At 50.3% G+C, this 27,956-nt stretch overlaps 10 protein-coding genes across 10 annotated transcripts; 4 read left to right on the top strand and 6 right to left on the bottom strand.

Annotated features, from left to right (window-relative positions):
* Positions 1-797: 797 nt before the first annotated feature.
* HO133_009149 (uncharacterized protein) lies at positions 798-1,959 on the bottom strand (the record flags this gene model as incomplete). The annotated part of the gene is made up of 2 exons (XM_037300010.1): positions 798-1,814; positions 1,909-1,959. 2 exons carry the CDS (start codon positions 1,957-1,959, stop codon positions 798-800), a joined length of 1,068 nt encoding a protein of 355 aa, XP_037154836.1.
* Positions 1,960-2,195: 236 nt separating this feature from the next.
* Positions 2,196-7,963, top strand: HO133_009150 (uncharacterized protein; the record flags this gene model as incomplete). The annotated part of the gene is made up of 4 exons (XM_037300011.1): positions 2,196-3,203; positions 3,620-3,759; positions 3,824-4,670; positions 4,769-7,963. The coding sequence occupies 4 exons, from the start codon at positions 2,196-2,198 to the stop codon at positions 7,961-7,963; spliced, it is 5,190 nt and encodes a 1,729-aa protein (XP_037154837.1).
* Positions 7,964-8,421: 458 nt separating this feature from the next.
* On the top strand, positions 8,422-10,183 carry HO133_009151 (uncharacterized protein; the record flags this gene model as incomplete). Its single annotated transcript, XM_037300012.1, has 5 exons — positions 8,422-8,640; positions 8,701-8,814; positions 8,864-9,070; positions 9,147-9,728; positions 9,776-10,183. 5 exons carry the CDS (start codon positions 8,422-8,424, stop codon positions 10,181-10,183), a joined length of 1,530 nt encoding a protein of 509 aa, XP_037154838.1.
* Positions 10,184-10,579: 396 nt separating this feature from the next.
* On the top strand, positions 10,580-12,281 carry HO133_009152 (uncharacterized protein; the record flags this gene model as incomplete). Its single annotated transcript, XM_037300013.1, has 2 exons — positions 10,580-10,799; positions 10,858-12,281. The coding sequence occupies 2 exons, from the start codon at positions 10,580-10,582 to the stop codon at positions 12,279-12,281; spliced, it is 1,644 nt and encodes a 547-aa protein (XP_037154839.1).
* Positions 12,282-13,397: 1,116 nt separating this feature from the next.
* HO133_009153 (uncharacterized protein) lies at positions 13,398-14,029 on the bottom strand (the record flags this gene model as incomplete). Its single annotated transcript, XM_037300014.1, has 2 exons — positions 13,398-13,785; positions 13,857-14,029. 2 exons carry the CDS (start codon positions 14,027-14,029, stop codon positions 13,398-13,400), a joined length of 561 nt encoding a protein of 186 aa, XP_037154840.1.
* Positions 14,030-15,140: 1,111 nt separating this feature from the next.
* On the bottom strand, positions 15,141-17,272 carry HO133_009154 (uncharacterized protein; the record flags this gene model as incomplete). The annotated part of the gene is made up of 2 exons (XM_037300015.1): positions 15,141-15,170; positions 15,293-17,272. 2 exons carry the CDS (start codon positions 17,270-17,272, stop codon positions 15,141-15,143), a joined length of 2,010 nt encoding a protein of 669 aa, XP_037154841.1.
* A 1,104-nt stretch (positions 17,273-18,376) lies between these two features.
* HO133_009155 (uncharacterized protein) lies at positions 18,377-18,700 on the bottom strand (the record flags this gene model as incomplete). Its single annotated transcript, XM_037300016.1, has 2 exons — positions 18,377-18,538; positions 18,605-18,700. 2 exons carry the CDS (start codon positions 18,698-18,700, stop codon positions 18,377-18,379), a joined length of 258 nt encoding a protein of 85 aa, XP_037154842.1.
* Positions 18,701-18,866: 166 nt separating this feature from the next.
* HO133_009156 (uncharacterized protein) lies at positions 18,867-19,528 on the top strand (the record flags this gene model as incomplete). Its single annotated transcript, XM_037300017.1, has 6 exons — positions 18,867-18,869; positions 18,922-18,960; positions 19,014-19,047; positions 19,104-19,112; positions 19,169-19,269; positions 19,349-19,528. 6 exons carry the CDS (start codon positions 18,867-18,869, stop codon positions 19,526-19,528), a joined length of 366 nt encoding a protein of 121 aa, XP_037154843.1.
* Positions 19,529-19,965: 437 nt separating this feature from the next.
* HO133_009157 (uncharacterized protein) lies at positions 19,966-20,368 on the bottom strand (the record flags this gene model as incomplete). Its single annotated transcript, XM_037300018.1, has 2 exons — positions 19,966-20,201; positions 20,242-20,368. The coding sequence occupies 2 exons, from the start codon at positions 20,366-20,368 to the stop codon at positions 19,966-19,968; spliced, it is 363 nt and encodes a 120-aa protein (XP_037154844.1).
* Positions 20,369-26,175: 5,807 nt separating this feature from the next.
* On the bottom strand, positions 26,176-27,932 carry HO133_009158 (uncharacterized protein; the record flags this gene model as incomplete). The annotated part of the gene is made up of 2 exons (XM_037300019.1): positions 26,176-27,690; positions 27,753-27,932. The coding sequence occupies 2 exons, from the start codon at positions 27,930-27,932 to the stop codon at positions 26,176-26,178; spliced, it is 1,695 nt and encodes a 564-aa protein (XP_037154845.1).
* Between the last annotated feature and the right edge of the window lie 24 nt (positions 27,933-27,956).

Consider the following 27,956-nt stretch of genomic DNA (forward strand, 5'->3'; position numbering starts at 1 on the left):
TGTTATCCTTGGGTCGCCGGTTTGGTCCCGGCTCGAAGGAATTAATTTCCTAAATCCCTTTATTGATTTGTCGTCTAATGACTGCGTGAAAGAGGTTTAACTTATCGTTATCACAAATTTGCCCGTTTGGCTTCGTTGGATTGGCAAAGAACAGTAGTACCACATAGGCTTATAGTTGGATTGAAGCTGCAACTGGATCTTAAGCCAATCCAATTATGCTTTCAAGTGAAAGGAAGCCTGCCTTGGTGGTTTCCACATACAATATTCAGGAGTCAGGGAGTGAAAAGGGGTGATAATGAGTAGAATACTAGAAATAATGAGGAGATGGCGATACGTGGGTCACCCATAGCCCTAACCCTGGGTCTAATCCAAACATACATACCTTAGGCGCCTTCTCCGTCAGAGCCTCCACGCCTACTTTTGCTTGCTCAATGGCCTGATGCTATATGACTATCGGCAACCCCCGATTTAAGCGTAGATCCAATCGATTCTTGGACAGATACATATACTCTTCCCCCTTCGTCGAGATACAGATGTTGCGAGGCAAGGTCTATAACATGTGTGTTCTAAAGTTTGGAGACCCTACGATACTCTGTACTATGGGACAAGCTGTGTTTGTCTGCCTGTGCCAAGTGCTTCTTGTCATCACTACTTAGTCTGATGGGCCAGATCCGCTCAGAGACCATCAACCCCACCTGAGATGTTCTGCATGCATACACGCGCTGCCGTTGCCTTGCGATCGACATCATATTCAGCCGCACCATACGATTCGCACACTGAATGCTGCCTAGATCTGGCTACCAGCTTCGCTTGAGTCTTTTACTTACCCTTCCCATCGCATCTCTGACCTCGGGATCCGCCCTGATGGTGTTGTTCACTAGCCACTCCTTCACTCTTCCCCTCAACTCCTTTGTGCCCTGCTCGTCGCCCGCAAAAGGCGCCATATCCATCGCCAGCAATCTACTGGATTCGATCTCACTGGCCTTAGCGGTTCCCTCGAGTCTCACTAATTGCTGCAGGTCGAGTTGAGAGGTAGTCGCCGCAGGGGTAGGTTTTCCTTGTGGAAAGAGGTTTCCCAGCTGCGAGAAGGCGATGAAGAGTGTGAATGTTGTCTTGCGGGCTAGCGCGAGGAGCTGAAAGGGTAGCAGTGGTGGGTGAAGTGTCAGTTTGCTGAGTATAGGGTTGAAAACTTTGGTGAGTAACGGCGAGGGGTAGGGGCGTGTGATGGTGTGATACTCGAGTAGAAAAAGACCTGCGAAGGTCAAGTATCGCCAGAAGCGTCCCCATTGGAGATAATTTGTGAGGCTCAAGAGGGCCATCATGAGGGTTGAGCCGGCGTAGAGGGGTAGGGAGGATGTCTGTATGCCGGTGGCCAAGTAATCGCGTATTGTTTTGCAATGCTGCCATTTCAGCATATCGGGACCGAAGCGCTCATAGGCAAAGCGTTTGATAGGGTCAGATAGGGTGTCTTGGGCGGTTTTGAGATTGACGAAATTGGATTCGGCAGCTGCATGTCGGATTAGGTCGTCCGTGGGGACTTTATCCGGATGCTGGAGAGCAGCTAGTCTCCTAAATCTCGACTTTATCTGTTTTTCTTCGACTCCTGGAGCAAGGCCAAGATCCTGGTAGAAATCCCCACTCTGTTGTATTATATAGTCCGCTTCATAAAGGGTGTATAGCAGGTAAACGATAATGACTGTCATGTGTATGCGCCGTCTGTGTTTCACGTATCTAGGACTCCCTGGTTGCGGCTTAGGATCACCGGCGCGGATTGTGATGCCATAGTAAATCGATTGGAGCCACCCTGTCACGAGCTGTAGATTTCCGTGTTAGTAGAGCACAACCTTGAGACATGCATATATATGCAGGCACGCTTGAAACCAGCTTTCTAAGGTGAAAGGTACATACATTGGGCAAGAATGCCCATCCAGCGTAGGAGAGAACTGCTGTTGACGACATGCTAAACGAATTCTTTCTGTACAGAACATGTTCGAAAGACCACAAGGTAAGGAAAATGTTGGTGAAGACAGGTGTTGAAACACTTGCGCCTATTTATGCGGCTCGGCAGATCGCCCGGGATGTCGCGTGGACTTTTAGCCGATGGAGCTAGCCGAAAGTCTAAATCTCGAGCTTTTCGGGAAAAAGTACGTGGGGACTTGACGATATCATCCACGCCAATTGACAATCGAGGAAGTATGTCATTGGAGATCGACAGCTCGCGGCTTGAGCGCAAGAAGCAGGGAAAGTCGAAGGATAAGGATGTCGAGAAGAGAGAGAAAAAGCGCAAGCGGGATGCTGTAGACGAGGTCGATTTTGGGATGGCCTCGCCCACAAAGAAGCACAGGTCAAATCAACAGCCCAAATCACATATAGCGCAGTCCAAACCCGACATTCCCTCTCAGACAGAGCCAATATCTCCGTTCTACCAGCAAGTATCCTCTCTGTACCTACCACTACCACCAATCTCTCAAAAGCATGCTTTACAAGGCATTTGTGCCGAGCATATCTCTCCACTCATCCTCACATACTACCCGCCTTTGCATGGGGTCATCGTATCTTATTCGAATGCGCGACTCTCCACCGATCCTCAGAGCGAAGCGTCCAATCCAGCTTATGCACGAGCGATCGACGAGTACGCGTCCAGCTTCGTATGGCTTACTGCGGACTTCCTCATTTTCAAGCCTCGGAAGAGTAGCGTGATAGAGGGCTATGTCAACCTCCAGAGTGAGAGCACTATTGGGCTTCTTTGTTTAAACTTCTTCAATGCAAGCATTGAGAGAAGGAGATTGCCAAGGGAGTGGAAATGGATACCCGGTGGGATGACGGCCCCAAGAAAGAGAAAATTGAAGCAAGCTACGAAGGACACCATGTCGGACTCGGACGGATCAGAGGCGGACGAGGACGATGCGGCTGGGCAGACTTTGCAAGACGCGGAAGGCTATTTTCAAGATCAGGCAGGTAAAAAGATTGAGGGACTGCTAAAATTCCGGGTCAAGGACGTGGACACGTCGAAGAGCATGGATCGCGAGACTGGTTTTGTGAGCATTGAGGGCACCATGCTGAGCGAGGACGAGGAAAGGCAGTTGCAGGAACAGGAGAGACTGAGGATACCAAATGTGAAAAGGAAACAATTGGGCTGGCAAAATGAGCCCTCGAACTCTATGACAGGTGCAATTGTGAATGGCTCTGATGGTGCAATGGATGTAGATGATTCGCCGAATGCGAAACATAGAGCCAGATATTAAGAATGCCTTTTTGCTTCTAGAGCTATCTATAAATTAAGATTCGCCATAGTCTCTATAACATGAATCTAAGGTTTCATGCCTTCCCTTGGTCAATCATACCGCGCAGGGAATGATTTGCTCACTGCTCTGGTCAATGGCTCGCTAAGCGAGAGTATGATATAAATTGCGGCCCCCGCGTCTCAAGTCAACGCGCTTTCCCCCTCACTTCCACCAACACCCCACATCTAAAACATTGAATCCTGGGACCTGTAGCCATGAGACTTCAGCTAACGGTTCAAAGGCACGGCTTGCCACCAGTACAAGTGTTGTGGACCTTGGCATCAGCAGTCCGACCTCCCCTTCTTGCAGCGGGTAACAGTATCACGATCTCGCAGTTTCTGGAACAGGTCAACGAAGTCATACCTCTTGAGTCCGAGGATTGGGGCCTTGAGGATTACTCGGTAGAAGTGCGCGGCTTCGAATGTCTGCACTTTTCCGAAATCAACCAAGTTCTGAAGGAGGACGATGAGGTCTGGTGGGTAACTCAGCTTAGGCTTCTTTTTCATAAATTCATTCAGGTGATGCTGAATTCTTCACAGCATACGGCCTCTACAGACTCAAGATCTACGCTTTCGGAAAATATCTGGACGACACCAGATCGCCGCAGATGGCAAGCACTTGGTCGACGGTGTGGCATTTGGTCGCCCTTTTCTACGACGAGCAGACAGACCGGGCATAAAAATACCTCCGAGGAAGAGAAGACGGATTACATATGATGAGGAAGAAGGTTTCGACACGGATGAACCAAATAACGATCGGCGAGTCATCGTCAGGGCTGGCTTTGACGATGCCGACGAAGCTACGGGGGGAGACGAGAGTGACGATGAAGAGGACTTTGCGCCCGACGATGAGGAAGAGGAGGATCTGGGTGCCGAGCTAGAAGATTTACAAAAGGACCTTAGTGCTGGTACGGATGCAGAACAGGGACTAAGTGTGGACAATGTTCAGCCACAACGGACTACTAGGTCTCGAAGATCGCCCAAAGGTTTAGGCATGCTACAATTGTTGGATGACAACGGACGACCGTATGCTGGACAATACAGTAATCCTCTACTGGATTTTTACGGACAGGATGGGGCTCCAAGCAGCCAGTCTGAAATCAGAGTCAGGAAGCGCGGTACCGCAGACTCGACTCAGAGCTCTTCCGAGAACATTAGAAGCATCCTTCGGGATTCATCAGCAAGCCCCCAACGTGTGAGCAGGCGGGACTCGGCCGGCAGTAATAGAAGTGTGCGTTTCGAAAACGCCGAGTCTGCAACGCCCGCAACCATTCAAGAATCGCAAGATTCAGAGGACCCGGACGATGGCGATTTTGAGCTTGGCGAGGTGGACGAATCTGATAAAGAGAATGCTGAGCCACAGGTTGAAGAGACTGAATCCAGCGATGTATGTGGCGTCCTTGTAAAAGCTGTATTACTTGCAAGACATGTTCATTTCACGGTTTACTGTTTGCGCTGATGGCATTTTCGCTAACTAGTGGCTAGAGTTTCTTTGAAGGATCACAATCGAGCTCCTCGACGTCTTCGGATGATCAAATATCTGACGACGATACTTCCTCGTCTGGATCATCCTCTAGTGGCTCGAGCTCGGATTCAGAACCAGAGCAGCAGCCAAGCAAAGATATATCTCACAAGTCCGAAACGTCTGAAACATCGTCTTCAGGATCATCATCCTCCAGCAGCAGCGACTCCGAGCCTGAACCGCCAAAGGCTGGCCAGAAGCGGAAGTGGGCAGTCCGCAATGTCAAATTGAAAACGCCTGCAGGTGAGGCGCCGCCTGTGCTCACAAACTCGGCTCCATCCACGATACCACCTGGCAATGGGAGTAGTTTGACTCGTAGCCGTAATAAGCGGAGAAAGGAGAGTAAGAGGCTGACTTTCATCAAGAGCAAGGGCATGCTCCCAGCTACCGCCACTAAAGCTGATCTATACAAATTCGAGGAGGAGACTACCCATCCAGAAATGCAGGAAATGATAGCTGTTGGAGGAGTTCGCGCTGCTCTTGAGGCTAAGAGACAGGACTTAATGACTTCGATCGCTGCTGGTGGCATCGACGTCAGTCTTGATCCGAGCTTGCAGGAAAAGGGTGCTGATATGGTTGAGGATCAACTGCCTGTAGATGACCCACTCTCGAAGACTGCAGCCATTCAGGACACCATCATGACTGATCAGCCAGCAAGTGAGGAGGGTTCAGAGAAAGTTGAGCTTGAAAACCCTTCAGCGAATGACCCTACCAGCACTTCAACAATTGCAGAAGTCCAAGACTCAACGAATTGTTCGCCAATGAAGGCCAAAGAAAGTCGGCTGACCGAATCTATAAGTACTAGCGTAACTGCGATAGTGCCAGACTCGATCACTGCGCCTCCCGTAAAGGCTATACAGGTTCTAGCGAATGACTCCCAAAGCACTCCACCTGCTATGGAAGGCTCAAAATCACAAACGACACCAGCGCCTGAATCACAACATCGTCGATCCAAGCTTGACATGTCTGGCGCAAAGCGTATGCTCTTTGGCTCTTTGGGTCTTAAAACACCAATGACCAAGGACGATGAATTGAAGACGCGGGAGAAGCTGATGAAAGATGTGAGGCCTATCAAAGATTCTCAGGTCGACGAAAATTTCGAGACAGTCGAAGACATTGCGGCTGCAGCAGAGGATGAGAGCTGGAAAGACAAGATCGATTTGCGAGCCGTAGAATGCTGTTATGAGGGGATTGAGCTGAGCACGCCGCCATTTCCTTTCGTTCAGAGATGGGACCCTCAACAGCAGAGAGGATATAACACGGGCAATGCGAAAAAGCGGAAGGGAAAGAAACGAAAGCGTAACAACGATGACTACTACGAAAACAGCTCTTTCCATCCACAAGACAAGGTTGCACATCGCAACAACCAAAACAGTTACGAAGACATTTCCTATAATCTACAAAACGCATCCGTGCGTCTCAACAAGGACGACTGGCCTAGACAGGAGGCAGAACGAGAACCATCGACAGAGAAAGCCCAGGCGGAGAGCAAAAGCCAGGAGCGCTCGCATGATGAGAGTCTTGAAGATTCCATCAGAGCTAATGAACAGTTACGCCACGAGACCGAAGACGCCTCTGCAGATATGCTTGTCGAAATGGAAAGGCTATACGACCTGACACATGACTTTCCCGCTCTGCCCGAAGACCTCTCTACATGTTCATCCTTGACTCCAGACACAGCCGCGAAAGGAAACATTGTTGCCTTCAAACAGCTTGAAATGTCGGCAGAGACCAACTGGCAGCCCAAAATATCGGAATACCGAACGGCCATTGTCGACGAAATCTTGGACGACGGTACGCTATTAATGACGCTTGCAAAGCGTGACCAACCTTCGAAGGATATACAGTACGACGAACAAACTGGCGAACGCCTCTACACCAAGTTCGAGATGCCGGGCTATCATGACGAACATGGCGGAGACGATAATGGAAAGATTGAGATTTCGTTCGACGAGTTGATTAGCCCAATTCTGGTTGAGGCTGCAGGCGAAAATGGCAACCAGGATAATGTGCGGCAGGCTCAAGACCTTATCGTAGCCCATTCCGACTCAAATGATAGGACCGTTACTGGAGAAGCTCTCGATACAGACAGAGTTCCGCAAGGCGTTGGTCTAGATGGCCCAATTCAAGAAACCTCCCACAAGGAAGCTGCTGAGCCGAGCGAAGAAACTCGACATGAAATCTCCGAGCTGATCAAGGATGCTGGATGGCGGTCGAGCGTAGCAAGTCATGAATTGATTGACGGGCAAGATGAGAACCCTCTTAGCCAAAGAAACGACCCCAATGAGGATGCTGTTGTGGGCCCACCATCGCCGAAATTTCACGGTTTCAGCTCCAGCCCACTTACCAATGGATTCCAGGTGGCATCATCGCCACCGCCAGCAGCGCTTCAGACGTCAAGGCATGTACATGCTTTAGATATTGAAATAGCTGAAAGCGTCCCTCTTCAAGGTCCCGACGAGCCACCCGCTCGCTCAATCATCTCAAACCCTAGATCCGCGATTGACTACCCCAATTTACCAAAGATGAATGACGACACCGAAGTGTTCCAGCAAGAAGCCCAGGATCGCTCGGGCCTTCTAGAAGCAGACCACCAGATCGCGTCTCAAGATCTCACCGCGCCGAGTAGCATCCGTGGAACCCCATCTCAAAGCATCGCATCTCCTACTCTAACGTCGCTTGAAAGAAGCTCTCCGAAACTGGTCAATGTATTTGACGGGGCTGACTCTGACGAATCATTACCAGAGTTGTTTTCGCAAGCTTTCGAGAAACGACTGTCACAGGGAAGGGAAACCAAACCACAGCACGCAAAGGAAGATCCTATTTCACCCCCGAGTCGTCGCAAATTCAAGCGCAATAGCAGGACCAATCTATCCCAGAGAGAATCTAATCGTGATTGGGAGCCTGATCACTCCGAGGGTGAGCATGAGGATGATGATGCGAGCACGCCGCGCCCATCGCAACCCGATTTTTCTTCTCAAATTGTTGACTTGACCATCTCGAGCGATACCGTGGATCCTCCAGACGACTCATACAATGATGACGATGACTTTGTTTTACCAACGGGGCCAGGATGGGTGCAAAAATCTAGGATAAGCGAACCTCGTGATAGCCCCACAAAGAAAACCACCACAAGAAGTTCGATGAGGAGTAGGTGATAATGTGTGCATGGGTGAGAAGGACAACATGCTTTGGCTCGGAAGAAGTGAAGGCATTCTATCTACATCGATAACATGTTACTGTTGCTCACCATGTAGGTTTGTTTTCAAACGTAGAGTATCGCTAGGTAGTCGGTAGCTTCATGGCAAACCATGTAATAAGGCATCAAGACCAACCTATGTTGCCAACGTAAAATTAGGAGTAGTTGCCAAAAAAATGTTTGAGCGTACCATCCGGATGTGGTTGTTGCACCGTACGTTATTCCTTTGTCGAAACTTTTCAGCACAGCCCGCCTCGTCCGCACTTCTTTCTTCCTATAAGGCAGTTTCGGCAGTAATCATGCTCGCTCCTGCAAGTGCCAAGTCGCAGTCGCACGATGCGCTGTCTCTTCTTGTATCATTATACTCCCTAAATCCATCAAGTGAAAGGCAGACCTTAGTCGAAATCGCTGATCAGTATGTCCGTTCGGATACAGCTCGACAAGCCTCAGGGCGCCTTTACAAATCTCGACCAGATTAGCGGAGTGGTCATCCTGAGCATACTTGGTCCCGAGACTGTTTCTGCAATAACCGTGAAACTCGAGGGGGAGAGTAGATCTCATCTAGCGGGGAATATCAATCCGCGACGCAACTATGACGGCTTCGAGAAGGAAGGTTCACGACAAGAGGTCCACAAGGTAAGTGAGTGCTGTTGGACTGCGTCTGACAAAGGACCATTTTTCTGATCGGCTTCATAGCTTCTCTACAAGGTCCTTACTGTCTTTCCTACACCGGATCTCCTAAGGGCAACAGGCCCGGATCAGGCCTATACCCTACCATCGGGTCCTCATGCCTACCCTTTCCGGTTCAAGGTATGCTCCAAGTTGTAAAACGTTTACCGCTTTCTAATACGAGGGTCAGGTCCCTTTCAACAATGACTGCTCCAACAACAACTCCTTGCTTACAAGCCTCAATGCCTTGCGTTTTGAAATGGCAAGAGATACGAACAAGCATGTGAAGAAAACCCTTCCACCTTCTCTCAATGGACTTCCAGGAGAAGCAGAAATACATTACTACGTGAAAGCTACGGTGCAGCGACCGGCGTTCTATAAGGAGAATTTCAGAGCAGTATGTTGAGTCGTTTATTTGAACAAGCCAACGAGCCAGGAAGAATTTCACGACCTCTTACTGACTCCGTCGCTAGACCTACCCATTCATATTTCTTCCTATCGAACCACCTCGACCCTCTCCCAACAAACGAGAATCGTATGCTAGAAGATCCCACCAGTTCGGTCCAAGTATTGATGTGCCTGAAAAGCCTGGCCTCTTCCGGAAGGCGTCTGTGGCAACCACCGATCCATCAGTCCCGGAAGTGCCACCTCCGAGCATCAGTATTGACGGTCGCTTGCCTGATCCAGCCATCATCACCTGCAACGAAGCGCTACCCCTACGGATACTAATTACCAAGAAGAATGAGACTCCAGCAACTATATACTTAAGAACGCTGAGTATCATACTTGTAGGCTTCACTGTGATTCGAGCCCACGAACTACGAAGGCAAGAGGCTCAAAGCTGGGTGATTATGAGCCAAGCCCACATAGACAAGGCTCTAAACAGCACCGTTGGCGGTAATGGCAACAATATTTTAGAGGTCGACTCAAACCTGTGGAAGCAGCGCCCTTTGCCAAACACGGTCTCACCGTCATTTGCCACATGTAACATATCACGCCGCTACGAGTTGGAAGTCAAGGCTGGATTGTCCTGGGGCTCTGCTCAGAACATAAACGTAGGTCTGAATCCATTTGCGTCGCAGGATCTGCTGATAGCCCGAAGCCTGAACTTACAGTACAATCCGTTCGAATGCCTGTAGAAGTCTATTCTGGGATCGCTCCTCCCCAAGCCCTGCTCGACCAAATGGCGGATCGACCCACTGCGCAGCCTGCTTCAAATTACAACCTTCGCCCACCTGGTTCTGCCAATGGGCCTTCCACTGGGCACTCTCCCGGACCTTCTCGGCCTCATGCTCAAGCGCAAAGCGATCATATTGAGCCTTCTCCGTCAGATATTCCTGACGAAGCACCTCCAAGCTATGAGGATGCAATGGCGGATGATCTAGCACCGATCGATGGACCAAGGCGAGACTATCACCAGCAGACAACCTCGGCGCCAACTGGCAGCAACGGCACCAGCGGTAAAGGGTCTGCGAGTGACGACAGGTTGTTTCCTGAGAGCAGGCGATGATGGACAAACAGTTATGAGAGTATTGATTAGCGATTCAGCGTGTCTTGTAAGGGCCGAGAGATGAGAATGGCAATATGAACCTTAGTGAGACATGAAAATATGAAAGCTTTATAAGTCAATCCAGAGACGAGCAGTGAGGTTCACTTATCATTACAACGTCTATGATTGGCTGCAATACTAGCGCCCGCATTATCGATTAGGGCTAGCAGCTGGAGGTGCCGTGATGATGACGTTCATGAGCTTCTTACCTCATGGAGATGTTTCCGCAACTACTATCCACAAATCCACACTCTTTACATGCCACCCTTTCTTCGTTACACACCTCGAGTCGTCTTTCGTCGTCCTCCACGGCTCACCAAGTTCCTAGTATCAACAATCACCACTTCAGCTAGAACTATGGCACAAGAATACCAGATCAAGGGGCTCTCGAAGCTCGACCTCAAGAGCGGAGAGAAGCGCGAAGTGGAGGTTGAAGGAATTGAAAATGGCAAGGTCTTGCTGGCCAATTTGAACGGCAAGACTCATGCTATGAGTGCCAAATGCACCCATTACGGAGCACCATTGAAGTTGGGAGTCCTGAGCCCTGACGGAAGACTAACCTGCGCGTGGCACGGAGGTGAGTCCCCTCAATTGTGGTACCCACTCAGTAAAGGATTACTAACCATATATTCTAGCTTGCTTCAATGTCTCTTCGGGTGACGTTGAGGATGCCCCAGCTCTGGACCCCTTGGCCAAATTCGAGATTGTGGAGAAAGACGGAGGGGTATACATCAAGGGAGAGGAGAGCACGATCAAGGCGAACAGGAGGGCCGTCAATACCAAATGCAAGGCTCAGGGTCAAGAGAAGGTCGTGGTTGTGGGCGGAGGAAGTGGAGCAATGGGCGCCGTACAGGCCCTCCGAGAACAGGAATTCAAAGGCGCCATCACCATGATTTCAATTGAGCCCAGCCCTCCTATCGACCGCACCAAGCTCTCTAAAGCCCTCATGACAGACAAATCCAAGTTGGAGTTGCGTCCTCAGGAATGGTTCGAAGAATCTTCCATCGAAACCGTCTCGGACGAAGTTACCAGCGTCGACTTTGATAAGAAATCAGTCTCCACCAAATCCGGCTCTTCCTACCCTTATACCAAGCTCATCCTCGCCACTGGCGGCGTACCCAAATTACTACCGCTGCCCGGATTCAAGGAATTATCCAATGTGTTCCTCCTCCGTTCGCTTTCGAGTGCGCAAGCTATCGTCTCGGCTGTTGGCGAGAAGAAAGGCAAGAAGGTTGTCATCGTAGGCTCTTCCTTCATAGGAATGGAAGTCGGAAACTGTCTAGCCTCGGGAAACGATGTCACAATCGTAGGCATGGAATCTCGGCCCTTGGAGCGCATCATGGGCGCCGAGGCCGGCGAGATTTTCCAAAATCTCGTCTCGAAGAATGGTGTCAAATTTCACATGAACGCTGGTGTCGAGGCCGCCGGACCCTCCAAGGAAGATTCCAAAAAGGTCGGCTCGGTCACTTTGAAGGATGGTACAATTCTGCCTGCCGATCTTGTCATCCTTGGCACCGGCGTTAGTCCAGCTACTGGTTTCCTGCAAGACAACAAGGCCGTGTCATTGGAAAAGGACGGCTCTCTTCAGGTCGATGAAGGATTTCTTGTCAAAGGTCTAAAAGATGTCTATGCGATTGGCGATATAGCAACATTCCCCTATCATGGCCCCGGGAGCAACGGCAGCTTGACCCGTATCGAGCATTGGAATGTCGCCCAAAATGCAGGCCGCGCTGCCGCAAAGTCCATCGTCTCACCTTCCTCCAAACCAAAGGTCTTCATACCAGTATTCTGGTCAGCACTGGGCAGTCAGCTGAGATACTGTGGCAATACTCCGAACGGCTGGGATGAATTGGTCATGCAAGGTGAGCCGAAAGAAGGGAAATTCGCTGCTTTCTACGGGAAAGGTGACACCGTGGTGGCTGTGGCGAGTATGATGATGGATCCAATCATGAGCCAGAGTGCGGAACTGATGAAGCAAGGCAAAATGCCTGGGTTAGCAGAGTTGCGGAAGGGCGTGGATGTCCGAGACATCAAATTGCCCGGAGAGATCAAGATGTGAGTGGAGATGGAAGATCAAAGAGGATATGAAAAGCATGAGACGAAAAGGGAGTATTGTAGGTAGAGAAGAGCATATGATCATACGAGATACACGAGCTTTTGAAGAGCAGCCTCGCTCATCAAATATACATTAGTTTTGAAGCCGGTTGAGACTTGTGTAAAACTACAAATGCTCCACCAACCAAGCTCGAGTCAAAGAATTTCTACATTGACTCTTCATGTACGACAGGTAGCAGTCCAATCCTTCTCTGTGGTCCCAAAACCAGCGAAGAAACTACAACAGAAGCGCATCCTCGAGGGACCGAGTATATGTAGAAGAGCATTCTCGAGGGACCGCGTATATAGAAAAGAGCACCGACTCGCAACCGTCCTCCTCTGCCAAAGCGAGCGAGCCCGAACGGCCTCCTCCGCCGCAACCCCTCCGACGACCCGAACGAAGTCAGCCGGATACCCGCGAGTTCGATCGCCACGTCCACGAGACTGCCAAAAACACGTGGAACGAGGACCCGAGCCACGGAGAGACTGTGAAAGGACGAGAAAGAAGGAAGGAAGGAAGGAAGGGGGAAAGAGGGACCCAAGCACGACGGCTACCCTTGAGCAACGATCCCGGCTCCTGCGCCCCAGCAGCCAGGATCGAGACGGTATGCCGTGCGGCTAGGATAGTCCTCCACCGTTGGGGACCGTCGGACGACAGACTTCCGGAGCGACGGGGACCGGCGTCGACGGTGGGTGATGGCCGGATGATGCGGAAGCGGGCGCGGAGGCTTGATTGCAGGACGGGTCCGTTCGCTCGTTGGAGTGTTTTCCGTCGATGATGGAGTGCACCTGCTATTTGATCAGGGTTGATCGGATAGGCCGTGAGGTACCTTAGGCTCGGTCACGGTGTTGGCACGAGGACTTGTTCCTCGCTGAGGACGACCTGACGTTTCTGCCTGTCATAGGTTCCGTGGTCCGCTTATTCCGATCGATACCTACAAAAACGGTGCGCAGATGAGGAGTAAGAGAGCTTTTCTCCTGTTGAATGCTCATAATGGGAGATCCGACTCTGTCAGACCTTCTCACAACTACGAGGCTCGTCTTTCAGTCACACACACCCATTGGTCTCGTTCAGCGACCATCACCAGAACGTAACGCTTCCGCTCCCCACGGGTCCCGCAGTATCATCCAAGATGGTGATCGAGGTCTCAAACCACACCCGCAGTCCATCGAAAAACAATCTCGACCCTTCCAACGTGTCCGCCAGTATCAACCAGGTCAAGTCTTCCTGAGCGAGTGGGCGACTGATTCTGACATACAGCTTCGCCTCAGACCATTCGAAATTGGGCTGCGGCACAGGCCCATCTCCATGGGCCGCGACCACCGCCCGACATATTTGGTACTGCGCTCTAGCGATGAGATTGAGGAACGTCTCTAAGTGTATTGGGGGTCCGTATTTACTGAAGATTAGGGACGTGGTGGTGCCAGGGACTCGCATCTGGTACGGGTCAATTGGGTAGTCATTGGGGCTTTGTAAAGTTGAAAGGCTAGAGTTTAACGACCTGGCTTGTGTGGGCTATTTCTGTGGCTGTTTACTTACCTTATTGCCGGTCCTGACACATTGATTTTAACTGGAAATTGTAAGGCTGACGTCTTATTGACAAGGGAATCGCTTTCGGGGCTTAAGGAGACGGAAGGAGATGGGGTTGCGGTCTCAGTGAATTTGATTAATTCAAAAACAAGAGCGAGCGAGACTATGATCAACACCTGCATTCTGTGAATGCTTCCTTTTGGTATTGATCTTCGTTGAAGTTCAAGACTACGAGTTGCAGAAGAGGGTTTGTCAAAGTCCATGCCGTCTATGGGTTGACTGGTGCGCTCCACTTATACAGCCGAAGTCGCGACATGCAGTGATTGCATAGAATAAAGACAGATTCGAAAAGTACGGTCCGAGCGCATCGCGCCTGGATATCACAAGTCCATAGGATGAGCAACCCGGCAACTTCGAAACCGCGGGATTAGTTGCAAAAGAGCTATAGCTGATGTAGGTCCAAAGCCGAGGGTACGGAGACGAATGGTCGATTCGAATCGCTTCTGGCAATCCCGTCAATTAACGCGGGTATTAACCTTTTGCTGCATTTTCAGAGGCGTCGCGGACCACGTGCATGTCGAAGTTGATTCAAACAACATAAGACATCCCGGTATTCTTAGTGGGGTTCCGGCGTGAATACGTGGAAGGAGTCGTACGAGCTCGCACTATGGCGGTGGGGGTCTCTACAGCCGTGTTGACATGGAATAAGTGGGAAAGCAGCTTTCTGATGTCTTCCTTCCAGAGGAAGTCTGCCCAAGAATCCAAAGATTACAAGCTCGATGCAGTGCCCACTTTGTTCCTTCTGCAGAGGATATCAAAAAAACCAGAGTCGCAGTTGATGGAGATAAGCTTGAATTCGGAGCTTGAGGATGAGATGTTGAGAGTGGAGAGGTCTTAGACGCCCCCACCAGCCCGGCTCCCCCACGTAATTTTAGTTCCGTGGCCCGTGCCGTCGTTCCAGTTTCAGATCTTCCCACCAATCCTTTAAGCGACGTATGGATGGAGTATTGACAGAGAGAGACCGTACCCACAGAATTAGGAATGGAAAATATTAAGGAGCGCAAAAAAGATGATGCAAACAAACGTTTCAGCTGGGCAAAGTATTGCTTCGGAAGGTGGCACCACTGGTAGGGCATTTTCCAAGCGGCAGCTGACCATCGAATCGGTTGGAAAATTACCGGTCAATACGTTGATCTTACTGTTAGACACTTTCCACGTTTCAGGCGCAAAAAAATGCTCAAGATTCGGAGCCCATTCATCATAAGAACCCTAGCTGTTCGTTAGCAGTAAACGTTACTTTCCTGCAATGTTGTAGACGGAGTCCTGTGTGAAATTTCATAGATTGCAAGCAAAGCTAGATGGGTATCAAACGTCAAATCACGCTCAAGTCGAAGGGGCCGTCACCCTTCCAGAGACTCCTGAAGCAGCGTCTTATCGATACTCACTGCTTCCACATGAGTCGAAAGCCGCTTCTCTGCCTTCCTACCACGAACCGAGTCGCCTTTCTTCTTGTCTATGCATCTCTCGTCGACAGCAGCGCTCAAAGCATCTATGGCTCGAAGGTTACCACTCGATTTGGTGGGAGCATCGCCCCACTTGCCAAACATCCACCCGCCGACACGTTTACCCAAAGTGGACTTCTCAGCTGTGGTGGTAGACGCTGGCGTGGCCGGGCTCGTTGAAGCATGACTAAGAAGCAGGCGATTGTAGTTGCTGCTGTCATAGCCCCGATCGCGTTTGGATGCCTGAGCGACGGCAGCGGTGGAGCTTGTCACAGGGCCGATAGAGGCGACAGACGGGCCGAGTGAAGATCGAGGATTGAAGCCTTGCGAGTCCTTGCTTCGTAGTTTGGGCATGTCGAACCCCGGGCTTGGTAGTATGCTTTCGTGTGACGAGGCTCGATGCAATCGAGGGCACATTTCTTCCAATTGAGAGTACGTCTGTCGGGCATTTCTGTTGGGGTCAAAGTGATTATCCAAGAAAGAAATCGTGGTGTCATCTTCTGGCTCTTCTAGAATGGTGCTGTGCTCTGATGGAGGAAATTTGACAGTCTCCGTAGACTCGTCCATGCCATATCGGTTCGCGGCCCGCAGTACCCCTGATATGCTTTGGAGTACGCTAGACGATGTTTGTGCAGATAGACTCCTCGTCGAGACGTCTGAGTTACGGTTGGAATATCGGGGGTAGATAGTGGGCGATCCAAGAGCGGTAGACCCGGGTGTCGTTGGTCTTGATGAGTACATGTTATCATCCATGGTGTCAAACACCGAAGAGTTCCTGAACGCGGATTGAGGAGAGCTTGGGAAAGACGAAGGAGCGTGCGAGGACTGCGATGACCATCGATGCGACTGAATGGGAGGAATAGTGACAGATGTTTGTGATAGGATAATTGCAGCAGAGGAGCCTGCTGTGACTTGCATAGAGTGAGCGCTGGGTGTTCGTGGTGTGTGAGGCGTCTGAGTACCAGAAGACGGTGTTCGAGATCCAGGCGAGGTAATGTTCCGCCGCTTCTTGGTCCTTGCAAGTCCAACAGGCCTTTCTCTAGCAGTCTTGACTTTCGGTGCGGCGTGATAATGGTGGTGAAAATGGAAGTCAGGTGGGAGTACAGCCTCGTTTCCAAGCGTCTTCGCAAGCTCGTTATTCAGGTCTTCTCCGGATCCAGGTCGTTCGGGATGCGGCTGAACAGGCTGATGAAGCATCATTTGCTCTCGAAGGTTCTCTACCTCCTCATTCGAACCCATTAGCATCTCCCGCAGCTCCACAATTCCTAATTGCAAGTTGGCATTGTCCTGGAGGATATCCTTGACAAAATGTGAGACAACGCTGCTGCTTCGGTCAGCGCCAAGCGTAGTTGCGGCCGCCGCTCCTTTCAGGTGTCCAGCCGCGTTCTCGAGTTCCCTTTCGACAGCCCTCCGCCTTTCAAATCTCCTTACAACTTCAGCGTGCCTCAAGCGTTCTTCTCGCGCCTCCCTGTCTATTCGATCCACCTGTTCTTGTAAGGTACTGATAGTCCGCTCAGCGCCTTTCCATCGTTGTACCGCTGTTTTCTCCTTCTCTTCCCTAGACTTTAATTGGTGATGAAGGTCAGCTGCTTCCGACTCCAGACTTGCCAACTGTGCTTCGAAGTGTGACGTTTGCGCAGCAAGGACCGTGAGTCGCTCGAGTTCTTTGCGTGTAGATTGAAGCGTTGCATTGAGAGATAGGATGTGCGCGTCGGAGTTGGAGACCGTATCATTCATCTCTTCCAGCTGGTCCAGTAGGTAACGGTTCTCCTCTATTATCCGGGCATTCGAGACCTCCGACTCCTTCTTGTCTGTTTCAAGCTTCTCGATACTCCCAACCATCCTGCGCCGCTCCCCCGCCGCTTCAGCGATGTATGCCTCATGGCGCGCGAGCAGTGCCTGTAGCGCGAAGGTCAGCGACATGCCTATCAACGAGCCTGGGAGCGGTTTGCTCCCTCAAGCGTGCAAGTTTGGTACTATATAGCTGACATACGAATCACTAGGTGTTCAAATGCGCTAAGTCGCACGGGTCCTGAAAGGATTGTTTCATTCGAAGGATCAAACACGATTCCCAAAAAAGCATGCACCTACTTGGCCAATGCGCGCAGCATTTTCGAGCTGATTCTCCAGTCCTTCTAGAGCTGCATCATTGTGTCTGAGATAGGCGCAGTGCAGATTACCGCAACAGCAGCTTGTTGGGCGCTCCCTGTTTCCTCGCACTCCGCAGGATGATTGCGATAACAAGGCGTCAAGAGAAGAAGCAGCCGGTGATGAAGTAGCCGAGGAACGCTCCATGTTATTCATGATCCGTCACATTGGTAGGCTGAGCAGGCTTCTCTATGCGCATAGCTATTGTTAAAATCTTGAGAGGTCTTCATCGATAGGATAGGTGAGGGGTAAATGGGAGGTGAGGTGTGCGCATGTTTGAAGTTGAAGCGAAAGTCCGGCGTAACACCCCATGATTGGTCCAGCCACTGGTTATCTACTCGAAACGCCAAGTCATATGATGACGAATGAGAAGAGTGGGAGGGATCGGCAACGAAAGATTGTCGATAAAGATCAGATCTATAGATCGTAAAGTTTTTCTTTCTATCAATAGTACAGTATCATTACAATCTCGAGCAATGCTTGAGATAGGAGTCACAGTTTCCCACTTTCCCATTTTCCCAGGTTCCAAAATTTCTCCAGGCTTCAAGGATCTTTCCCCGCCACTTGCGAAGCACTCCTTTTGATACTTCTCAGCATGCACGCCGTATCCCCGTACCTCATCCATACCGGACCGTAGATACACACAGCCCCGAGCTAATGTCTTCGAAGCAGCATATGTTGAGTGACTTCGATGATAGGATGCGCCACTTTTCGCCTTTTCTTGCCTCCCGGGACAAGTGCGCCCTCCAGGTCTGGCAAACAAAGGATATCGCTGTTTTTCCAGTATATTTCTTGCGCCGTTGGCTTGGACACATCTTCTGATTGCGGAAAACATGGCCTCAGTCCTCGATCCAATCTTTCATCCCTCCCAATGCAGTATCAGCCCTTGCCCCTAGCTTTCTCCGGCCCTCCTTCACCATCATGCACCTGCTGCACCTTTCTATACTCTTCCTCCAGCGCCTTTTGCATCTCGAAATCCGCCTGCCGTTCTTTCTTGACCCGTTGTTGTTCAATGTCTCGTACCACTCCAGCATGCATTGCCTGTAGAACGTAAGCGGTTGATCAAGACAACCGGGCTAGAAAGTCCATCGTGGAAGGGAGGCTCACAGCTTTCTCGGAATTCTGCTGGTAGTGAACAAGCGCAACGACCGCAAAGGCTCCTATCGATGTACCCGCCAGCGTGAGTTTCGCAGCCCTGGACATGCCTGTGAGATCGTAGCGGTCGAGTGATGCAAAAGAGCGAAAAGGGTTTCGGCGGGATGCGATGGTGACGCTTGGCGGAGACAGGGATCTCGAAGCTCCGGTTCCACCACCTCGATCGCCAACTTTCTTTTGATATCTACGCACTCGTGGGCAGACAGCCGCAAAGATGGTAAAGCCGTGTAAATCTACGAGCTAACGACCAATTGCTGACCGTGTTGCAGTCTGCACAAAATTCCAAGGGTATCCAAACCCTTCTCGACGTAAGGACAGCTATCTGCCTCCCCAATTTGCAATTTCTAAACCTCTAGTAAAGGCCGAGAGAGACGCCCAGAAGATAGTCCAACAAGGTATGCTATCCAGGGCCTGTCAATACTTTTGTTGCGAATCTAATGACTATCTACAGCTCGAGAATGTATGCCTACAATACCCTCACCCTCTGATCATCAGCCCACCTAACCCCGACTCCAGACCGATCGAAACGTGTGAAAGACGCCAAGAACGAAGCGCAGAAAGAGATAGAAGACTACCGGAAGCAAAAAGATGACGAATTCAAAGCATTCGAGAAGAAGGTGCTTTCCCATTCCATACACTCCCTCGGTCACCCATGCTCGTAGTAAGCACAGCAGCTGATCGACGGACGATGGATAGCACACAAGCGGCAACAAGAAAGCAGAAGAAGACGCCAGCAAAGATGCAGAAGAGCAGATGAAACGGATCAAGGAGGCAGGGAGCAAGACGGGGGATAAGGTCGTTCAGGATTTGCTGAACGTGGTCACGGAGGTAAAGCCGGAGGTTCCTGATAGAGTTGCTGCGCCGCCGGAGGCATGATTGGCACAGAGTGTACGATGGTGTATCAAGCGGAGAATTACCACAATTGCTGGGGATATATGCTCTAGCTGTTATTGGGACATCATAGATCACAATGCGTTTTGTACGAGGTTACATGGGATCGAAATTTATGGTATTGATCATGCCTTCAGCTATAAGTTTGGGCCCGTAGCCCCTGAAAGTGTAGATGGGGTAACAATTTGGGTCCTGCACCATGACAATTTTTGAGAAGGGAGTACTACTGGATACATCCTTCAAAAGTGTCAGTGGGGGCCATTAAGGCAACGTCCGCACTTGAAGTCCGAATCTGTCAAGGTAGTAAGTAGTGTTGTTGCTACAGGTGGAGTTGATCGTGGAATATGTCGGTGCCGCGAAGGAGTTGGTCGCAGTACTGGGTGAGCCGTTCGTGGCTAGGCCTGTATCCGTTGATGAAACTGCTAAACGACTGCTGTTACTGCCTCCAGGAGTTCAGGTATTGGCTTTTCCGGCTCCAGTACTACCGGCGAATGCTCCAGTATAGGCGTTTCCAGGTCCAAGTTCAGCTGCAGTGTTAGTTGTGGGGGGATCAGCATGTTCAGATTGAACTTAACAACTGCTAGGAATTCCGGGATTCTCATCGTCAATTCCATGAATGCCGTACTTGAGGCAACAATCGTTGCCTGCCGATTGCGAACTTGCGGCGACAGAGGATGCACCACTTGCACCGTACAGACCCGCCTCGGAAGTGTAATCGGAGCAAGCCAAGAGACAATCCGCCAGATTTTCGGTCTGCAGACCAGAAAAATCGCTACCGTAGAAATCGAAGCCGCAGTCGATTTCGTAGGCGTACCCACCGGCCATGTAATAGGTGTGTTATCCTGAGCACAGGCGGGACTTGTTTCTGTCTGCAGAGTAGGAGTGGTGATGGCAATAGCTGTGCTGACATAGGTACTCGTAGCCACTACAGTAAATCCTAGTGAGTTTGTTGTCGTAATTTCGGTTTTAGCAGTCAAAGCGGTGGTGAAAGTGGTGATAGCACCGTTTGAGTTGGTGCTCGTTACGACCACTGTTGTAGTTCCGCAGGCTACGGAGGCCGGTATAATGGGATAGATCGAAGTCTCGATACCAGTGGTGACGGGGTGATTATGGACTTTTGTAGGCCCATGTTTCAGCGCCAAAGCGATTGTCGCTGCCCTCAAAGCCTGAGCCACTTGCACCTCCAGTATGAGGTACAATCACCGGTCCCCGCTTTTACAGTCTCGACTATCTGACCTAGGAAAGCCGTGGGAGCAAAAAGTCCAAGGCCCAAGAGAGAAACCCTCACAGTGACGGTGGCTGCGGAATAGGAAGGTAAGCCTTTCTGGAATCATGCGAAGACCAAATCAGAGTAGTGGACGTGCAACGCGTAAATTCAAGAATACTTAGAGCTTCTGAGATCGCGTGGATTGGCGAGATCAGATTAGTACAGGGACTCATAGAATGCAGATACATCGGCGGGGTCTCATTCTGGAGCCGAGAGGCTTCCGACACAGCGGCCAGGAGCATGATGTCCTTATCATGAGACTACTAGACCTCGGTCATTGTGACCAATTTTGGGAAGGCGTACCCTGGGTGATGGACGTCTCACACCAATTGTTGTCAGAGATGACAGGGTCTTGCCGTACTTGAAAAAAGCGAGGAGCCTGTCGGTGACTTGAATTCGCTGCATTGCGTTCGAGAAATGTTTGTAGACAGCAGAGGTGATGTTCTGCGAACAGTGCACGATTGTACGAATACGAGTACTGTCAACCCTCGATACACGCTAATACGCGCGCTTGGCAAGGCTGCCGCTTCTGGGGCGACAGTACCTTACTTTATGTGATTAACTAATCCCCTAGCGCCTCAGTTCTCCAATGTCCAAAATATGCTAGGGAAAAGTCGACAGTTCTCTCCTCATAATACTCGAGCGCTCTCGAGTCCTCTGCATCGAACAAAAGGGCTGCTTGCTTCAGAACCCAGTCCTTGTCGAACAGTGATTTGATATTGAAGGGTTCGACAGTGAAGGCATGGACCCTATCTTCGTGACCTCTTCGTCAAGGCTCGGTACAGGGTTGCTCATTTCTTAGACTTGGAGCATGATCCGGCCATGTTCCCACGCGATTGCATATCGCTTTTGATACCTCACGCCATTTTGTGTGGCTGTACGGAGGTCCGTCCCAGCCATCTGGCTTTGAACAACATACTGGTCCACGAATTGTCACAGCTGAATTCGAACGTTTTAATGTCAGCGACTGAGAACGAGCTATGCTGGCGAACGTAGCGCAGGGTAGCGACGTCACAACCGGGTCGGGACATTCACGCTATGCGTGGTACTCTCCAATTGAGCTGCTCAGGACGGTCAGCATTAGGATCAATGACTGTAATGCCGATGACCCGATTGAAAGTGCCGTCATTGATTCGCTCAACAATAAGATCCTTGGTAAGGTGCTTGAAGGTCTCATCGGACGTACCTGTACCAGGGGATGAAAACTCTAGTCGATTGAGCTGTCTGGATTTTAGGAGGCCCGAAAATTTATGACCATAGGCCCCAAGAGAATGCTCTGATAGGGGTCCTCTGGACGCAGGAGGCCATACGATGTAATTATTCTCTTCGTATCATCCAAGAGAAGCGGACACCAGTAGATTCCAACCCAGCGTGCTTCTGTAGACGAAGCCACTTCTTACTTCGGGAATAGGAGACCCAAGAAAATTAAAGAACGTGAAAAGAGATAAGTCGACAACAAAGAGAATTCGCGTATTGGCAAGCGCGACTGGTAAGGCTGATGATTAGACTTTCTGATTGGCTAAGATCCGCCAACGTCAAGTCTCTGCCGACGATCCTTCTACAATTGAGTCATTATATTGTCAAGTGGCAAACTCGGACAACGACCCGAGCACAAGAATAGCAATTGACGTCTGTGTGGGTATGATGCGTGATTACGAAGGACTCAGTCCTACATTGCTTCCGAGACTCTGCCTCACATCGCCTTCTAATTCTAAGTCCTGACGTCCCAGACGCTAGTGTTGCTGCCTGCAGCTCTGTCGCCTTGCGGCTTCAACAGTGTAAATGGTATCAAGGCGAAAAATGACTCAATTGATAACAGTAAACGCTCATGTGACTGCTGATGCCCAATGAAAAAAGCCTCATTTTCAATTCTTCACTCATACCTGCATTGACCGGTCGATGCATTCATCCAATGCACTGCCCCATGGTCACGTTGGTCCCTTAAATAGTTCCACACCAAATCATTCCTCCCCAGTCGTACCCTTGGCATGATCATATGACGCAGTCGATGATGCCGCCGCTCGATGTTGAGATGAGAGTGAAATTCGTGTTGTCGTAGAAGAAGGCCGTCAAGCACAGCTGTGCGGTCGTTCTTGTCGTGAATCCGTAGGAAAAGTGAAGCGCAAGGGAACTCATTCGAATGGATAGTCTCACAGTTCTAAGGCAGGGGGCTCGCGCCCCCAAGAACGCTTGTCGATACCCTCTGCCATCTTCTCTCCTCGTTGCCCGTTTGATTGGCAATGCTGAATTGCGTGGTCCTCCAGAACTTCCATGCTGTCCAGAATGTTGAGCTTTCGTCACCGACGAAAACTTCCGTCGGCGTTGCGTCCGCCGGTACTGCCGCTGGCATAACCAGAGTCAGGGTAGTTGTATTGTTGAGAGGATGCGGAGCGGGAGCCGTTGACCGTGTGTCTCGAACACGTGTAGCCGACTAAGACCTCCTGTGTCTTGATGCTGTGGCCACGACGGCCATAGGCGGGGCAGGCATCAACAGCATGACTGTAGTAGATGCAACGACAGACTGCGTAGCGTTCGACTATCTTGATACACATGATGGCGGCGGCAACGGTAGTGGCTTGTTGTGTTAGAGTTGACTGAAATAGTGATCGATGATTGTGAGGGCACTCGTTGTCTTCTTAAATTTGGATTATGCTTATGGTATAAATGGTACTGATGTGGCAAAATGAGAAATAAAGACAAATTTATGGAATCAATGAGAGTGAAGACGGAAGGCGATGACATAAACAGATGACACAGAGGAAGTAGTATCATGGGACAGTCGGATCTATATAAAGTCCTTGCTATATAGAGGGAGTTAAAAATGTGCCACCATAGAACTTGGGCACACCAGGCACCGAAGATACTAGGCATCTGCAAAATCCATCGCAGTCCCCGAGAGGAGGACGGGCACAGTCCGAATATCAATGCTTAGATACGAAATCTAGAAGTGACATATAAGGTCAAACACGTACAGCCCCGAGGCTCTAAGGGAATAAGTAGTCCAGGGTTCTTAGCATGATTCCAACATCCTGTGGAGCCAACCATTTCAGCTCGCCTGGGTCAAGGAATTCTCCTAGCCATAGGCAAGCCAAAGCCGTGACTTTGGGGCCATCCAGTGAGAATAATTGCGCAATTGACTTACCCCCATTCATCGTTTGGTGCCGGAAGGATGCAGATACACGACAATCCTTCGCGCTTGAGCCATACCTCGTTCAGCCCGGTAGTCGGAGACCATGCCCCTAATGCGATGTGTTAGGGTTTCCGAAGTCTGACAGTGCGAACTTTTGTGACCCATAACTAGGGCACTCTTCGGTATTAGAATAGCAACATCGTAGCCTGCAGGAGGAGTAGTGGTCGTTGGACGAGGCTGCACCGCCATGCGCTAGAACCAGCAGGGTAAAGCGGTGTCAGATTACTCATCACTCCTGAAGATTATGGATTGATCCGTCCAGAGGCACCATATGATCCTCAGGCATTGTTGATGATATCAGGATGACATGGCTTGGCTCTCATGGATATCGCTCATTTTTGTCGAGATCAGGATGCGGATTCACCATCCTTCTGCTGCTACTTCCTTGGGCATCCGGGCGCTGCGTGCATCGCCGGAGGGCACGGAAAAGACGAACGTCTCAAAGTTTAGCTGACTGGACCTATCTGCGGAGTAGCAACTGTCATCTATAGCAAGGACTTTCAACAACTGTTTGAAATGTACTGTCATCGTAATGGTTGTTGTCGTTGTTCGTAGGATTGTGGGCGACATCTGCGAGCAGCCTTATCAACCGGGATTTGCCTTGCCCTTGCGCAGCCGTCTGCTCTTTTGGTGGCTCCTTCAGCCGCAGTGGAACTATTGCACCAACCATTTCCATGAAATGCTCAGTTGACGGCATACAGGAACCGCGCGATACTTTTTTAGACTTGCGCTTGATGCATCAACCGATGGTCAGCTGACATTATTGGTGTAGGGAAGACGATCTTAAACGCAGGTGCCGCTTAGCTCCATAGAATTCACCGGTTCAGCATAGGTAGCCTTTCCCTGCGTCGACAGTGAGATGTATCGGCGCCGCCGACGGATCTTCATCTGTCCAAACATCATCGTGCTCTCGAATACCTGTGGTTCCACGAAGTGCCTGGGAACGTATTCGTGTACAGAACTTGACCAACAAATGCCTAACTATTATCTCGGAAATGCCGCAATTTGGCAGCCTGGTCGCTCATCTAAGCGAAGACCCCCAAAAGGCAGAGAACAACGTCGTGCGGAACATGTTCTTCGGAAGCTGCATCGCGGGCTTTGGAGATGATCGTCGGTGTTAGCCTGACAGAAAGCAGAGAAAGTGTTGGAGAGGTAGAATCCCCCAGAACGAGAAACATACGTCTGTTGTGCTCTTTTTCACGAAGTGGACAAAAGATGCGATGTTGAATGATCCAGTAGGGCCATCGCTAAAGGTTTCGGCAAGTAAAGAATAAATGAATGTTATTGATACTTCTTGTAGGTACGTTTTCTCGTCTGGACTCACTGCTTGACTTCAATCCGAGATGTGCTGTCGTCATCACGTCCGCTACAAATGCAATCACGACACTCTTCTCGAGGATGGCTTATCAAACCGCAAAGGTTTGGCTAGAATCTAACCTGGATAGGTACGGCGTTAACGAAATCTTTGTGCTATGCGACAACGTTTGCCCAGATTGCATGGCAAGAGGTGTATCTTAGATACAGCCGTCGTGGAATTGATAGGAGAGGAACAGAAATATTACCATGAATGGCTGAAGGGTGTGAATAGGACGAGCCTTAGGGTTGTTGATTGAAAGCGTTCGGGCGTAATGGAGATCGCAGCAAAACAGCAGAGGGGCGTGGCAAGAGGTGAAGAGAAAGGAGAGAAGATACAGCGGTCTTTGATGTATATTCGGGATTGCTCATGTCCAGACTTTGCAATTTCGAGAAGAAGTGAGAATATGTTTGAGTAGAGGTCTAAAGAAGCTTAAACCTCTTGCTCGTTCCTTCCTTCAAATACCATATTCCTTGGGGCCATTTTTCTAAATTACAGCAACTACCCGACAATCCCACGGCTGAGAAGATCGTGCACACTCTACTCTATGAAGCCTGTTGCATGCGTCGATAGAGAGCCATAAGTCGGACGATGAATGAGAGCCATTTATCTGCGTCTCTGTCCAAGGATTTATGCATTTCTTTTCTGAAATCTGCAACAATTCGAGGGACCTGGTCTCATGACATCGACGCAAGCTTGCATTGGTGCAATTGAGGCAGGTCGGTCTTAATCCGAACAACAGCCTTTTAATACTTCAACATCATGATCATCAGTCGCACCGATATCAAGCATTTCATAATGATTTACGATTTGGAGGCTAATCAAGAGAAACCCATTACCAAGTTCTCTAGCTCTTCTGGACTCAAAGTACTTCTTCTTCTGCTGCCCTTTAGTTTCTTCGTGACAGCACTCTTCGAAATGCTCTTCCGCGGTCGATTCTCCTCTCGTCTCTTTGCCTCGTCGGCCTCCGCTTCTACACGTTCTAGTTTCTGCTGGATTGTGGGAGCGGGCAATAAAGCGGTTGGCTGTATCTGTTTCATGGGAAATGTTAGAAGCTGTGATCTTGTTTGGGAGAGGAAACGTGTTACCTGAAGGGCGATGCGTGACTTGGGCTTTGACGGACTGGCAGGTTTGTATGTCGAGAAGTCCAGTAAGACGGCATCTTCGTCATTTGCGAGAGACGTGGTGTTCTCTTCTGGTATTGCTTGGAAAGAAACCTTTGGTGGTGATATAGCGTTCGCATCTATGTCGCCCAAGACTCTGCCTCTCGCGTGTACATCGAATTCTACTTGGCTTGGTAGATTGGCCTCAAAATCGTCCATAGACGGCTCCTCGGAATCTTCGTGGAGGTCTTCGAGGATGCCCGAGCCGATTAGTTCTGCGTGTTCCTCGTCTTGTTTCAGAAGCGATGTTTCCTGAGCTTCCTGCACCGTCGGTATTCCAGAGCCAAGGTTCAACCCCATCCTCAAATCATCCAGGTTTATCGTATCACCAGTATCAACCATCCTCTTCTTCCAGCCATCCATCAGAGCCACCGCCTCTTTCCATCGTGCCGCCATTTTCTCCCAACCTTCTCTTAGCCTCTGGATCTCGTCTTCCCTGATCTCCACTTCTTCTAATGGAACGAATGAGGGATTTGTGAGCAGTCCTCGCAGGTGCTCCAGCACTTCGTCCGTGCTCGTCGCCAGAGTCTCATATGACGGAGGCCCACCCATGATGGTGTTCGCGGCATCCACGTCTTCTAAGCTTCCGTCGATCTCGGATCTTGGTCGTGTTTCCGACAACCCCTGGAGACTTCTCAAAGTCGCCAATGTGCCTCTCACCAGGCCAATCAGAGCATCGTTCTCATCGCTGAGTCCTTGGCTCAATTGCGTCAGAAAGTCCGTCGTCTCCTGTTTCAAGGAGTATGCTGGGCTTTCGAGATCCGCCTCTGTCTCGGCGTTTCGTCCTCCTTGCGGTCCCTTGCTCATACCCGGCGTGACAACTACTACGCCCACTTGCCCACCATTCCCATCTCTCCCCCTACGCCCTTCTAAATGACGCTTCAGCCTTTGGATCTCTCCATCTCGACGGCGGACGTCTGTTGCGCATTGTGCCCGTATCTGGGCAACAGTCCCTTTGAGCCGCACCATTTCCTCCCGGAGCGCCCTATTCCTCGTCTCCGCGCTCCGCAGCGTTGCGCGTGCGGAACGCTCTTGGGCGCCGGTCAACGCCAACTGCCTATCTAGGTCCGCGTTGCGGTTTTGCAGGCGTGTGACGATCTGTGTCTGCTGGGTTGAGGAGATGCGAAGCGTTTGAAGGTTCTGAGAGAGGCTCGCCAGTGTGTCGGATTCACGCTGTGGTAGATAATAAGTACACATATTGCACAGACTTCCTGGTTCAAGAATGGTTGACATACATCTCGCCTTAATATCAAATCATGTACTAAGTTCATCACCTGCCCCATTGTCGCATCCAACCCACCCTCAGCATTCTCAGGAGTCGCAAACTCGATGGGCACGCCATTTCTGAGAAGACCACGTGATAGTAGAAGATTATTGATATAAGTGGATGCTGTTCTGCGATTACGAGGATCCATTGTTGAATTCAACTTCTCTATCAA

This window comes from Letharia lupina (genome assembly GCF_014066315.1).
Source record: "Letharia lupina isolate WasteWater1 chromosome Unknown contig_6, whole genome shotgun sequence".
Taxonomy (NCBI): domain Eukaryota; kingdom Fungi; phylum Ascomycota; class Lecanoromycetes; order Lecanorales; family Parmeliaceae; genus Letharia; species Letharia lupina.